The 14,946-nt window shown below is 43.8% G+C and overlaps 1 protein-coding gene across 1 annotated transcript in view; it reads right to left on the bottom strand.

The window, feature by feature from the left end:
• Window positions 1-14,946, bottom strand: part of LAMA3 (laminin subunit alpha 3) — a 407,718-nt gene that overhangs the window by 296,687 nt on the left and 96,085 nt on the right. Inside the window, 3 exon segments of the mRNA XM_030188133.1 lie at window positions 1,361-1,479; window positions 9,717-9,832; window positions 11,305-11,402. Coding sequence (XP_030043993.1) covers window positions 1,361-1,479; window positions 9,717-9,832; window positions 11,305-11,402 — 333 coding nt within the window.

Here is a 14,946-nt window from a genome sequence, read left to right as displayed (position 1 = left end):
TCCAGATGTCTGAATCCCCTCCTTCCGTTTATACAATGAAAAGGAAAAGATTCTCCTTTTCGCATTCTGAAGATCTACCCATGGCAGCTTCCCTTGCTCCTTGGAGCCTGGAAAACCGCAGCCCCTTGCCATCTCCCCAGCTCCTAAGGCCATGCCCTTCTCCTTCTATTCACAGCTGTTTATATACCGCCCTCACCCCTGGGGATGGGCTACTATACCAGTCACAATGACCTTAGCCTCTGAGAAGCTTTCCCTTTATAACAAATACACACATAAATCCCTCAGGCGGACTCTAGGGGTCTCTACAAATATGTTTGTTATTAGGATCATGTTCATTGGTCCAACTCCTAAGGGTAAGAAATCTTAACTTCTCTTTCACCTATCAAGCAGCGCAGGCGTAGAATGGACTACCAGTTGAAATAAGATCATTATCTAACTAAAAAACCTTTAGGAAATCTATAAAAAAAATGTTGTTCCATAGATTTATACTTTATGTATACAATTAATAGTTGGTATTGTGAATTTTTACACAGTTACTATAGTAGATTGTAATATCCTGGGTTGATTACCCAGCTTCTTTTAATGTTATCCACTTAGAACTTAGTAGTATTAGCAAAATACAAGAAATCCACTGTAATGTAATGAACATCAATGCACTATTATTCTATACTGTGTTAATCTGAATTGTTTCAACATTTTGCATCCATGCTTAGGCTAGATAGAGTAATAGGTGGGCCTGGGTGGACTGTGGTCCATCCACTTTAGAGTCAGGCTCACCCATTCAGCAGCAGCCATGAAGGCCAACAACAGGAGAACTGGAATTGGCAAATTGATTCAAATCGTGAATTGGACAGCACTAATGTTGGGCCCTTCTTGGCGGCCAGACTCTGGCGATCTTACCCCCCCCCCCCCCCCCGCCCCTCCTCAGGGGCCCTGCTTACACCAGCCTTAATTGGAATTCAATATGTTCAGAATCCAGGGGCTGTGGAAACCAAATAGAGCAGATCAAATAAACAAACTTTATTGATAAGGTAGACACCTCAACAAAAAGTGCCCGACATAGGCTGTGTTTCACCCAAAAGGGTTGCGTCAGGGGTTGTACAACAATAAATAATATAAAAATTATAATCATGTACATGAAAATATAAATAAAACCATAAAAAATAATACTTGCAAGATAATAATTAAGAAATATATATATCAAGATACCATGACAAATATATGTCAAAACAAATAGTCCTGCTTAGTGCCTACCCATGTCAATCTCAGGCTTCACCTAAAAATTAGTCCTGGCTACACCTCTGATCCATAATCAGTCTAAATATATAAAGCATACATTCTGACTGGTGAAATTTCTTACCTGGCAGTTTATACAGACACCTCCACCTTCATAACGTCCATGGATATTTAAACTTGCTCTGTATTGGTCAACTTCAGGGTCATAATAGCAGTCAGTGGCATGTCCATGACAGTTACAAGCTGAAATGTTAATAACATCAATTGGAAATATTTCTCTGTACTGATTTTTTTCTTTCTTCCCTTCTTTTAATTTCTGCACAAACATGGTGACTCAAAGTTTCTGCATAATTTCAAACAATTCACTGTAACACAAGAGGCCATTCTCCTATCATTGCCCAAACTGCAAAGAGCACAAGGACTGTGGCATAGTTATTAAGAGCAGCACAAGCACTATTCAGTTATATCTGAGTTTTCTGAGATAAGAAATACTTCAGTTCTTCATAACCATTGTATGGACATTTATTTAAAACCAGAAAATGAGCAAAGGAGTGAATTGCTGAGAATCGCTGTTACTCAATCAGAGATATTCCAGAGTCTGAACTATCTCTGGGTTTCTTTCAGCAGTTATAGGCTGACTTTGAACACAGACTAGAAGCTCGCCAGATGTCTACGCATAACTTCAATCTTACATCTCCTAGGCTATGACTTCACCGACCTTTTCATTGAGAGGGTCAGTAAATGTTATCTAGCCATCTGTAGGCATCCTGTGGCTTTGGCTCAGAAGATATCAGCTTCTGGGGTAGTGTGCAAGACTATGGTTTTTCCAGTGTTCCTAGTTCACTCTGTGACATGTCGTCTCCAGATTAGAAAATGCTAAGTTTGGACAAGACTTCTGCTTTAAGAGGAATTTCTCCGGTACCTTTGTAAGGTCTAATAGCATTAAAAAAATCCCTTCTCTGGATGGCTATCATGGGATTACAGTAGGAGATGAAGGAGACCCAGCTGAAACTACAAAGGTGACTCCTAGGGCTTAATTTCTCAGGGAACAGCCTGAAGCATAGTTTCACAACTTCTTTTCAGACTCCAGAGCAGCAGGGTGTTTTGCTTCAGCCCCTCCCTTCCAAGCAATCTGCAGGGAAGAGGAGGACAGGGGAAGAGCCTGGAGCAGAACAGAGAACTCAACTCCCTAATCCTGCCCTTCTTCTCCTGTTGCTCCTGCCCCTTCTTTCCCTCAGCTCCACAATTCCACTTCCTTTTTGTCCACAAATTAAGCCCTGGTGACTTCTAATTTTTCATCTGATAAAAGTTTGACTAAGCCATGAGTTGTTATTGCTACATTTAACCAAGCTAACACTGAGTTGGCTTGTAAAGAGGAAACTTAGAGGCCCTTTTACTAAAGAGTTGCCACGCAGCAACCCAGAACTACTGGGTTACCCTTACTGCTGGATTAGCGCAGAAGCACTTACTGCCACCTCAATGGATGGCGGTAAGTGCTGTCCCCTGAAATGGCTGTGCAGCAAGTGCAAACTTACCGTACTGCCATTTTATTTTTGGCTATTTTTACCTGCTGCAGTAAAAGGGGCCGTGACATGCATCAAGATAGCCGCTGCCATTAGCACAGGGTCCCTTTTACCATGTATATCAATCACTGACTGCTTCTGCTCAGTGCCAGCGAAGAACTGCTGTTTTAAAAGGTAGATGGAGGAGGGGCTTGATTTTTTACAAAAACAAAACAATTCAAATCAATTCCCCATTAACAAATCGGCAAATTGATTCAAATCGTGAATTGGACAGCACTAATGTTGGGCCCTTCTGGCGGCCAGACCTGGGCGATCTTGCCCCTCCCGCCCCTCCTCAGGGGCCCTGTTTACACCAGCCTTAATTGGAATTCAATATGTTCAGAATCCAGGGGCTGTGGAAACCAAACAGAGCAGATCAAATAAACAAACTTTATTGATAAGGTAGACACCTCAACAAAAAGTGCCCGACATAGGCTGTGTTTCACCCAAAAGGGCTGCGTCAGAGGTTGTACAACAATAAATAATATAAAAATTATAATCATATACAAGAAAATATAAATAAAACCATAAAAAATAATACTTGCAAGATAATAATTAAGAAATGTATATATCAAGACACCATGACAAATATATGTCAAAACAAATAGTAAGTATTTTAAAATAATACAAAATACAAAACAAGCAGCGGCAGCGGGCAGGAAAGAGTGGTGACCTTTCCTGCCCCAAAGCAAGCCACTAGACCACCAGGGTGATGCGAGGTATGTGTGGGGAGGACATCCAGGGCTGGTGGAGAGGTGGATGGGAGGGAGGGAGTTGAAGACAGGGTAGTCTCTGTTTCCTCTTCCTTGCACAGCAGTCATTGCCATACACTCAAAACAAACTAAACAAACCTATAAGCTGCTGCATCAACGTTGTTCTTAATTGTTGGTAGCATTTTTACTTAATCTCACTTATATTTTCAAACATACCGACTTGTGTAGAATACGATGTACACAGAGAAAGTATAATAATGGAATAACTTTTGATAGGAAGAGTAGTAATTTGTTTATAAATTGTAATCAGTGTGTCATTTGGTGGAGTTGTTTAAAGAGACACACTGTTACATTTGTGCAGAGATTATTTTTCTCCTGGTAATGGGCCACTCAAACAGATATCATGTTATGAGAATCAGGTGCTCAACATTCAGACTTTCTATTTATTCATTTATTACATTTATATCCCACATTAAACATGAATTAGGTTGAAACCTGGGAGCATTTAAAATCTTTTTTTTCCTGTGCTTATATTAAAAGAAAAAGATAGCATGTGGGATTTGCTCCTTTTGTTTTGTGGATTGCAGTGGTATATTATAAAAATGCACTTGCCTTTTTTATTACTACTATTTCACAGAGAGGTATTGAATAATGAGGGAAGGGTTTCCTTCATGCAGTTCTGTCCAATGTCAGTCTAAATGTGCCAACATTGTCCAGTTCAGCACAGTATTAGCTGCCAGGTTTATACAAAGTTAATTATATTCAGTGAAAAATAAATATGTTGCCCCAGGCTGCTTGCTATGTGAATATTCTATCACTGTTTCATTATTGCTACCAAGTATTACAGTACATATTAAGGGCATTTGCTTTAAACTTTACTTTAATTCATTTATCCAGTCCTTACATGCACATGGTTTTGCTTTTTAAACCCAAAGGTGATTCCTAAGGGTGGTATAAACTGTGTTGTTTCTGATTTTACTTGTTTTGGACCGCTTTGGGTCCTGCTAATCTGTACATCTGCTGTTTTAGCAGAGTACAGAAGAAAATGATTTATGTTACTTTTACTAGAATTTTTACTGCTTGTAGAATCTGGCTTTCTGGGGGGAGGGGGGGTGTCAAAGTGACTGCAGCACGGCTACAGCTGGGTGTGCCAGGAGCTTGGATGGAGGAGATTACTTGTGGCAGGGACGGGTGGGGACGGGTTAGAATCCCATGGAGATAGGTTACATTCCCATGGGGACAGGTGGGGATGGGTTAGATTTCTGTCCCCCTGCAACTTTCTAATGGTGATCCAGTGGGGGGTCTTTGGGGACAGGAGTGAAGCCCCCTCACATCTGCCTTTCAAAATTGTGGTACTGCAGGGGGAGGGGAGGGACTTAGGAAATCACAGTGTAGGGGTAGGAGGGTGGGGGGATATTAGAGATGCCAGGAGGGGGATCAGAGGGTTTTATTTAAAAATATATATCTATGTGGGTCCTGGCTAATATTCAGCCAGGGCAGCATAAGCTCTGGCAGCCTGCCTGCCCACACTTAGCCCCCCAGTATTCAGTGCCGGTGCCCAGACATGGCCTGGCACTGAATATTAGGGCTAATTCAACAGGCGATGTCATCATTTTTAAAAATGCTATCACCAGCTGAATATTGAGGGGACTGTTCTACATTCTCAACTGGTTCCTGCTTAAAATTATTTGTTTGTGGCTACTAGTTCTAATTTCCATAATCCTGTTTTTTTTCATTATTTTATTATCAATCCTACTTTTCCAGTAATCTCTTCTAATCTAGTTGTTAAGGTTTGTATACTCTCTCTCTTGATTCCCCCAATCATCAGCAAAATCCAGAACTGTAAGTCGATCCAGTCCCTGCCAATGGATGCCAATGTTTAATGTGTCCATTGTTTTACACATGACATAGGTAATGCAGATAATACGGCATAGTTAATACCATCTGAATAGGTGTAACTCACTGTATCACACCATCTTTATACAGTTAACGTGTCAAAGAAACTGTTTCTCTTCATTAACTGAATAGGAAACTCCTGGAACACCTCTAATGGTTAATACAAAGGTTCTGCAGCTATTACATATTAATTTTGACAAGTAACAAAAAATTATGTCTTACCTGAAAATTTTTCTTTTAGTCATACCGAACCAGTCCAGACCAATAGGTTACGTCCATCCACCAGTGGAAGGAGACAGAGAAAACAAATAGTTCCAAGAAGTTTGCCCTTAAAGGCAATGTGCAGCCTGGAATGTTCAGTATTTCGAATAGCTAAGCGATGATGCCCATATGTTGTAACCAGCAACATCAAAGACAGCCGACACCCAAGGAAACAAGGAAACACTTATCTGACAAACAAGAAGTACCCTGAGTCAGGAGCCATGGGACTCTGAAGACACACAGCGTGCAATCTAGAAGAATCAAAGAAAAGTAAGCAACATTAACACGAAAGGGAGGGTTTCTGAACTGGTGTGGTATGACTAAAGGAAAGAAAATTATCAGCTACGACATAATTTTACATTCCTTGTCAACTATACCACATCAGTCCAGACTAATGGGATGTAGCAAAGCAATGCCCCCTGTCAGGCAGGACCCTTAAACCTTAGTGAACCTGCAAGGTGAACAGCCAGAAATCCCAGAGAAAAAATGATTGGTAATAGCTCAGGGCCCTAGAAAGAAAGAGGTACCTGCAGAAATGTAGCGGAGTGCAACAGAGCACTCATGAGCCCCTGCTGACGAAGGAAGGAAAATGCTACACCAGACCTCACTTCCAGACAGCAAACTGCACTGCTAGGCCACACCAGAGACTGCACTGTAGTGATAGGGGTGCCAATAACAATCGAGGACTCCTCTCATCCCCCGTCCCAGAAGGAAAACGATGGTCATAAAGGGCTACAGCCCAAAGACTTGGAAAGCCCCCTGGGTGAAAGCACAGGGCTATCATTCACAATAAGAGAGACTCAGCCATGGAAGAATACAGAGAATAAAAGGAGAAATCTCTTCTCCAAAGAGATGAGGGAATGACACTTGACCTAACACAGGTACTTCTGAAACCCAAAGAGAAGAATGAAACATAGGCTAAACGAAGAAGCTGCTCAAAGGAAAGGACAGCACAAGGGCTGAGATTAACTATGCTTCCCACACAAAGTATGTTAGGAAGAAGAAAAAGGCTGGCACAACCCTCAAGCATCTACTGTCCGTAGCCCAGCAGAATCCATTCAGAATAAGGAACCTTGAATGCTGGACATCCCAGAAGGATGGACAGGCACCAAACAGCACCCCAAATCAGATGCAGTGAGACGAAAGACAGGCCGTACACCTGAAGTGTCAAGTGAGAACCTGCCTAAAGAGACAACAAAGGCATGGTTCATTGGCAAATAAGGACCCATTTCAAAAACTAAGGAAGAAGCCTCCTGCTGGGGCCAAGGTCCTACTCCACCTATAGCTGTGGAGGAATCACTGAAAGGGCAGGAAGAGATATACGTAACCTTACTGAAAAAGAGACGCTGAACAAGTGGAACAAAGCCACAGTGCAGCTGCTGATAAGTTTCAAAGTTATATAAAAAGGTGAAATGGGATGAACCTGGGTCCCTCAAACAGTTGAAGAGGGACTTGAACCTAGGTCCTTCTTCCACAATCCACAGGATGAACCACCAAGCCACTGGTTCTGACTCTACAGAAGGTAATAGAATTATACCTGTGATGCTAGAATAAAGGCATAGGCCCCAGAAAGAGATGGAGTCGTGTGGACTATAGAATGAACTCAATGCTCCTCTAGGGACGACTGACCGGACAGATTCCAAAATCTGTTGAAGCGTTGTACTGAGAGGCTGATAAAATAAGGTCAAATAAACCAGAATAAAGAGTCCTGTCTCACAAACTGAGACAGAGCTGCGCTCAAACTAGAGGTGGAATCCCATTCCAAATCCAGAGCCACTCTGAACAACCGGAGATGGAGACACACTGTACACTCCGAGTGGGAGGTGTGTTGCACCTCCAGAGATGGATCCCTGCTGTACCTCCATGGATGCAGGCCAGCTGCATATCCAGAGAGAAGCCATGATCCGTGGCCAGAGATAGAACTGAACTCTACATCGAGAGATGAGGATGTGCCCTCCAGCGAGAAATGGAGCTGTGCATTCCAGTGAGAGATGGAGCTGTGCTCTCTAGTGAGAGATGGAGCTGTGTTCTCCGGTGAGAGATAGATCCTTGCTTTACATCCAGAGATGGAGCTGTGCTCTACATCTAGAGATGGAGCTGTACTCTACAAGGAGAGATGGAGCTATGTTCTATAGCTAGACATGGCACCATGCTCTACAACCAGAGATAGAGCTGAACTCTACATCTAGAGACGGGGCCGTGTACTATGTCCAGAGATGAAGCCGTGTTCTAGGAAACTGGGTGCCTTGGAAAACAAGGCTAGAACTCGAGGAATCGCCCAGGGATGCCTGTAAAAAAGACTGAGAAGCAGACTACGCTGAAGTAATCCATAGGCACCACAATCAGGAAGCTGCTGCCAGTGGAGGAGTGACCTAATGGATAGTGTAGTAGGTTGTTGACCTTCAGAACTGGGTTCAATTCCTGATGGTTGGCATTGGGTTGAGATCCCGGTGAGCCAGGTTCAAGTCCCTCTGCAGCTCCATGTGACCCTGGGCAAGTCACTTAACCCTCTGTTGTCCCAGGTACAACAGTGGTACAATGTACTACCTAGACTGTGAGCTCAATAGGGACAGACTCAATACCTGTAAAGTGAAACTGTAAACCGCTTAGGTCTAAGCAGTATATAAATACTCAAATAAATGAATTAATCCTGAAAGAAAAAGCGCTAAATGGACCAGCTCTATGGAAAAGCCCGGGAGAAGGGCAACCTGTGAGAAGAAACATTCGGACACCAAAATAATGAAGGTGCACAAACAGGGATGGCCTCATACCATGTTTTGGCCCTTGTTTTTTTTTTTTTTTTACAAACCTCAGCAGGTGGGAAAAAATAAATAAGTCAATGACCAACTGTTAGAAGAACCAGAAAACCATCTGCAGAACAGAGAACAATGCCCCTGAATGGCAAGTGGTACCCCAGTGTCTAAATGAGCCCTAGCCCACAAAAAAATCAGAGAACCATGTTCAAATAAACTGTTCCCATGGAAGGAAAAAGCCTCCAAGGCTAGACAGAGATGCAGGGAACAAACCACAATAGAGAGGTCGTAACACTGGGGTAGAAGCAGTTCAATAAAATAAATAAAGACATATACTTGCTGCACTGTACAGTCCTACCAGGAATCCAGCTGAATTGAAAAGGAGAGCCTCATCATAACACTCTCCAAGACACCACAGAGGGCCGGAGTGGAGCTGGAGAAAAGGGGGGGAGGGAGGGAGTCGGTGTCTCCTGGTGTCACCCCAGTATCTCCTGGTGCACCAGATATTATCCATTCCATTCAGCTCTGCAAGTAATCAGCTATAACCCCTGCTCAACTGCCACCTTGGAAACTCAGGGTTAGAGCTAGCAGCCAGGCACCAGACAGGAGCTGCACAATCTGTCCACCAGCTCAGTGGCGTAGCCACAGGTGGGCTTGGGTGGGCCAGGGCCCACCCATTTATGGCTCAGGCCCACCCAACAGTAGCACATGTTTAGTGGTAACTGGTGGGAATCCCAAGTTCCGCCAGCTGAAGATTTCCCCCTGATGGTAACGAAAATGCTACTCTCCACAACGCCAGCACCTGCGCATGCTCAGTTTTCAGTGCATGCCTGCTGCCAAGGTGGAAAGAAGTGTTTTCCCACCAGATGAGAACTTTTTTTGGAGGGGGGGGGGGGAGAACACTTGGTGCCCACCCAATTCTTGCCTAGGCCCACCCAAAATCTGTTGTCTGGCTACGCCCCTGCACCAGCTGCTAGGAGACAGAGAAAAATGCTGAACATTTTAGGCTGCACAATGCTTTTAAGGGCAAAGTTCTTGGAACTATATGTTTTCTCTGTCTCCTTCCACTGGTGGATGGGCATAACCCATTGGTTTGGACTGGTCTGGTATAGATGACAAGGAACATGATAATTACAACTGCAAAATCTTAGTGCACTTTAGCAACTAAGGTCCTGGTGATCCAGTGCTAGTTTCACCTTCTTTGTGAAATATTCTGCTTCAAGAGCCACAGACTGACATATACAGATTTTCAAATCAGAAGTTAAAAACTATCAACTTCACAGTACAAGACTTACGTTCACATTCATTTGCTGCATCTATGGTTGCCGGTTGCCATGGTTTCTGATGGTAGCCTGGGCAGCAGCGCTCACAGGTCTCCCCACAAGTACCATGCTGGCACTCGCACTGATATCTAGACAGAAAACATACTGTTATCTCCTCAAAAAATCGCAAACCCTTTGACTTAAATATGCCCTTTTCTGAAGCACCATTAAAAAATGTACTATTGCCTGGCAGAATAAATGGTGACACTTTACTAAACAGAATTTTGAATGCACACAAATTTTCAGCTAATATTAATTCGAAAACCTCAATGTTTTTATCAGCCAATCTATGTTGAGATGAAGGGGTAATTCTACAACTGGGTAGTCCCATTTGGGTGCCCAGATCTAATCTAATCTAATCTAACAATTATAGACTGCTTTCTCCCCTCAGTGCACCAGAGCGCTTTATAATAAAGTGCTTTGAGCTGCCCTACTGCAGATATTCAGCGACACTAAACCAGGCAGTGCTGCTGAATATTATCTCTAAACAAAAAAACAGCACCACGGGCCTTTAAAATGGAACAAAGTTCTTTAATGAATGAGCCTTGACCCGACACGGGCCGTGTTTCGGTGACTAGCACCTGCGTCAGGGGTCACAGTGATGACGTGGAAAACTTGGGGAATAACTCGAATATTTTCATCTACAATATTCCTTACCCCACGTCTCATGTAGTAAAAGCTACAAAGCACCAAGGCACTTTCACTTTCTTCATCCATTTTGATACAGAAAGTGAAAGTGCCTTGGTGCTTTGTAGCTTTTACTACATGAGACGTGGGGTAAGGAATATTGTAGATGAAAATATTCGAGTTATTCCCCAAGTTTTCCACGTCATCACTGTGACCCCTGACGCAGGTGCTAGTCACCGAAACACGGCCCGTGTCGGGTCAAGGCTCATTCATTAAAGAACTTTGTTCCATTTTAAAGGCCCGTGGTGCTGTTTTTTTGTTTGGACTTTAGTTTGTACTTTGTTCCCTCTCTTTTGTTATACCGAATATTATCTCTAACCACCCCATGTTGAGAGTGGGCAGGTCAGGGACGGTATACTGGGCAGCATTGGAGAGGCGCCAGTGTTTATGCGGTGCCAGCAATATTCAGTGCCAGGACCCGCATAGCTAACTTGGCCAAGTTAGGACAGTTCAAAAGCTGTCCTAAATAGGCTGGATTAGCACTGCATATCAGCCAGGACCTGCATAAACTTCCCCAACCTTTTCAAAGCACATGGATCTCCCTCCAGCCCCCAAAAGAGGCCCATCCTCCCATTGCCCCTCTTCACCCATTCCCCTCCTACCAATCCTCCTCCTACCCATCCCTTCTTTCTTGAATGACCCCCCAATCCCCTCAGTCTTGGTAGCCTCACCCCACCCACGTGCCCACCTTAGATCTCTTGTGGTCCAGTGGGTGCAATGGAGGCAGGAGCAAACCCCCCTTGCCCCTGTCTCTAGCAGCAGCTTCTTGAAAGTGGCTGCTGCAACCTCTTGTGGTATCAAAACTCTTAAAATGTAATTAATGATTGCTATCCAAATAAGTAAGCATGCAGAACATACTGTTCACATTACTTACCGATATAGACTTTCTGCATTTTGAGGACTGCACACATCAGCATGGCCATGGCAGACACATCGTCCTCCAACACTGATATCCTTTATGCTGTAGTAATACTGCAAAAGCAGAAGGCATCACTGTGTTAATGATTTTCACATGTTGTCTATCACTACAACAGTGACATGTTACTTGTAGGTTGCCAGACTATTTGTTGATAGGGTTTGCTGTAGTGTAACTCATGTTAATCCAAACAGAAGCCAACTCAATTTTATGTGTTATACTAGAGCAGGGAGTCTCAACCCAGTCCTTGGGACGTGTCTTGCCAGTCAGGTTTTCAAGATACCCACAATGAATATGCATGAAATAGATCTGCATACAATAGAGGCACTGCATGCAAATTTATCTCATGAGAAGTGGTGGTCCCAAGTGGACTGTATGAATTAAGCCATTATTGGGGTGTTTAATTCTAGACTCCAGTAGCAGACAGGGGTTTCCTGCCGAAACACTATCAGGACAACCGTTGGAGTAGAGTGTCAGTTATGAACATTGTGAGCATTGAGTCAACTCAGTTTGTGCCTGATGGCTGTCAACATGAATTAAGCTGTGTTTTTTTTTAATTGCTTGATCAGTTGTTTTTGAGAAGGATACAGTTTGATATTTTTTGTGATTAGTCTTATGAGAAGAATAAATAATTGAAGACATTGAGATGTAGGGTTGTAGTGTGAAATGGGATGGCTCATAAGAGACCTCATAACCCAGAATTTCTAATTCCATGTTTCTGATATTCTTCTCATTTGTACATCTTTAAGATTCAGTTTAATACTAGTAAAAAAGGCCTGTTTCTGAAGCCAAGAAAATGGGCCCTAGGCAGGCAATTCCTCCCCCGCCCGCGCTACGGCCCCCTTGCCCTCCCCATTGGCGACCCTGTCGCCCCCCCGTACCTCTGAAAACCGCCCCCCCCGCCGTCGTTGTGTACTACCTGTGCTGACGGGGGACCCAAACCCCTGTCAGCCGAAGTGTTGTTGTGCCCTTCGCGTTCCTTCCTCATCTTCTCTGGAAGTTCCTCTGCGTGCGTCGTGCATCGTGCGTTGTGCGTCTGACGTCAGACGCACACAGAGGAACTTCCAGAGAAGATGAGGAAGGAACGCGAAGGGCACAACAACACTTCGGCTGTCGGGGGTTTGGGTCCCCCGTCAGCACAGGTAGTACACAACGGCGGGGGGGGGCGGTTTTCGGCGGTCCAGGGGGGGCAACAGGGTCACGGAGGGGGGGGGTCGAGGGGGCCCTAGCGCGGGGGGTGACAGATGATTCTGAGGCAGGGGGAGGAGTAGGGAAACATGCTGCGCGTGTTTCCCTACTCCTCCCCTTGCCTTGGAATCAGTTGTCATGACATCAGTGACATCAGTGCGTGTCTGCCTAGCAGACCACCTCCAGCCTAGGGAGCTACGGTCCCAGGCACAGAACGTTGGAGGTGAGAATTATTATATAGGAAGTAGATGTGATTTATTGGTAATCATTGGAACACAATACTTGGTTTCCACTATTTTTGTATCTAATGGTTGAAGAGTCTTTCAACAGTGGTTTTGTCTGATCTCTCCAGTTGAAATTGTGGTCCACATTATTCAAGGCCTACATTTCATCTGCTGGACAGATAGGTATGCGGGGCCTAATTGGTCTAGAAAAGTCACCGGAGGATCATTGTGGCAAAGCTGAGATCGGGTTTTATGAAGAATAAAGGGAGAAAAGTTTTGGCGTGGGAAGAGAGTGGAGGAAAATCTGATAAGTCTCTTACAAGAGTGGCTGTCTTTGCCATCCCTCCTTGGAACTGCACCTCTCTGTACACCAAATCCAGTACACAGATTTAGCTGCTAAGAGAGTAATGGCAACCATACAACAGAGGATACACACTGTGCCACATGCAAACTATACAGAAGCAAGGTAAGCTCACAGCTGAAGGAGATAATGCTAGAGCGTCCTATGCAGGCAGAGGTATGCTTAAATAGGGTCTGGCATCTGACATCAGCTGCCTCAGACGTCAGCCCAATCCCTGACATGGCCAATCAGGAGCGAGACCGAGTCACTACCCTGCCTGTCCCAGTAGGATCATAACACCGTAATTCTAGAAACTTGTGTGCCCAATTTACACTTTGCATGTAAACTGCGCAAGCGGGTTATAGAATACTGTCAGTTGCACATGTAATTTAATTTAATAATTAGTTGCTAATTGGTATTAATCAATTATTGTCTATAATAGGTGTTATTACCAATTAGCACCAATTAACATTTACACATGTAACAGGCCTTTTTTGATATTCTATAAACTGTGCTTGCAAAATCCAAAGTGCATAATTGCAAGGGGGCGCGGACCTTGGAGGTGTATGGTTGGGTCGGGTTGTGCCCAGCATTTGCGTGCACAGGTTATAGAACAGTAAGATATATAAACCCTAACTGCCTATATATCGGCACAAGCATTTATACCAGCCATTGAGCTAGCGTCAGTGCTCGTGCTTAAATTTAGGTATGTAAATGCAGACTTACGCTAAAATTCTCTAACAGCAATTGTGCGCACCATTACCAATATAGAATTTGTGTTCAGCGCATATCATCCTAGCGTTTAACTTAAGGCAATCTTTAATACTCCCCTCCATATGCAAATAGTACACACTATTAACAACATTCATTTTTATACAACAACAACAAAAAATGAAAATCTGGCTGTCCATCCTAACTAAATTTACAAAAACATACAGTCAGGGGCGGCCCAAACATTAGGCCACTTGAGGTGAGGAACTCAGGTGGCACTCTTCCAGGAGCGGCATCTCTTCCTTCATTCCTCCACCCTGTTCCCTGAGTTTACATTCTTTTTACATTTTTTTCCCATATGCTGCACTGCTGCCAGCACCCACCTCTTCTCTTTACTGTGGCCCGCCTCTCTGATTTAACTTCCTCTTTCCCAAGAAGTGGCCGCAGTAGAGAAAAGTAGGAATCGCTGCCACCGCCTTTTAAAAAATGGAGAAAAAAGGTAAACTTGGGGGAGAGGGTGGAAGAAGGATGGGAGGGAGATGCCAGAACTTGACCCAGAGGAGGGGGGGGGGGGGCGGAATCTTGCTTTGGTCTGCCCGTGCATACAGTGTGATGGAAGATAAAGTTTGCAAAGCCTATCAAGTCAGCTCGTTTTTAAATTCTTGACATAAAAATCCCTAAATGTGCTTGCGTTATTTAATCAGTTTCCAAGAAGCATTAAATCTATGTCATTCTGTCAGAAGTGTTGTGAAAACAGAATAGAAAGAAATTATGCAGCAGACCATCACTGGCCCGTCAGAAGCAATAAATGTTATGGGTGCTTTCAGTGTGGCTGATAACGTTGCCAAGGGAACAAAATTGTGGTAGTCTTCCATTGCCAACTCCAGACTTCATTCTTTTTGAATAGACTTCCTGAGTCAATGCATCATGCTTTTTCGCTGTCCTTATTCAATCTAGCCTAAAAGTTCACCTTTTTAGGCTGCTTTTAAATATTAGCCCCTTATTCTCATATTCATACCCCTGTTGCTTTTAACATTTTCTGTATTAAATGAAAATGCCTAATTGTCTCATTTGTTCTGCTGCTCTATCTTGAACAGAGTGGAACTGTATGGAGTAGGGACTGTCTCTGACGTGTAT

This window comes from Microcaecilia unicolor, chromosome 1, assembly GCF_901765095.1.
Source record: "Microcaecilia unicolor chromosome 1, aMicUni1.1, whole genome shotgun sequence".
NCBI classification, from domain to species: domain Eukaryota; kingdom Metazoa; phylum Chordata; class Amphibia; order Gymnophiona; family Siphonopidae; genus Microcaecilia; species Microcaecilia unicolor.
Note: the sequence above shows the minus strand (reverse complement) of the source record. Positions and strands in the feature narration are given on the sequence as shown.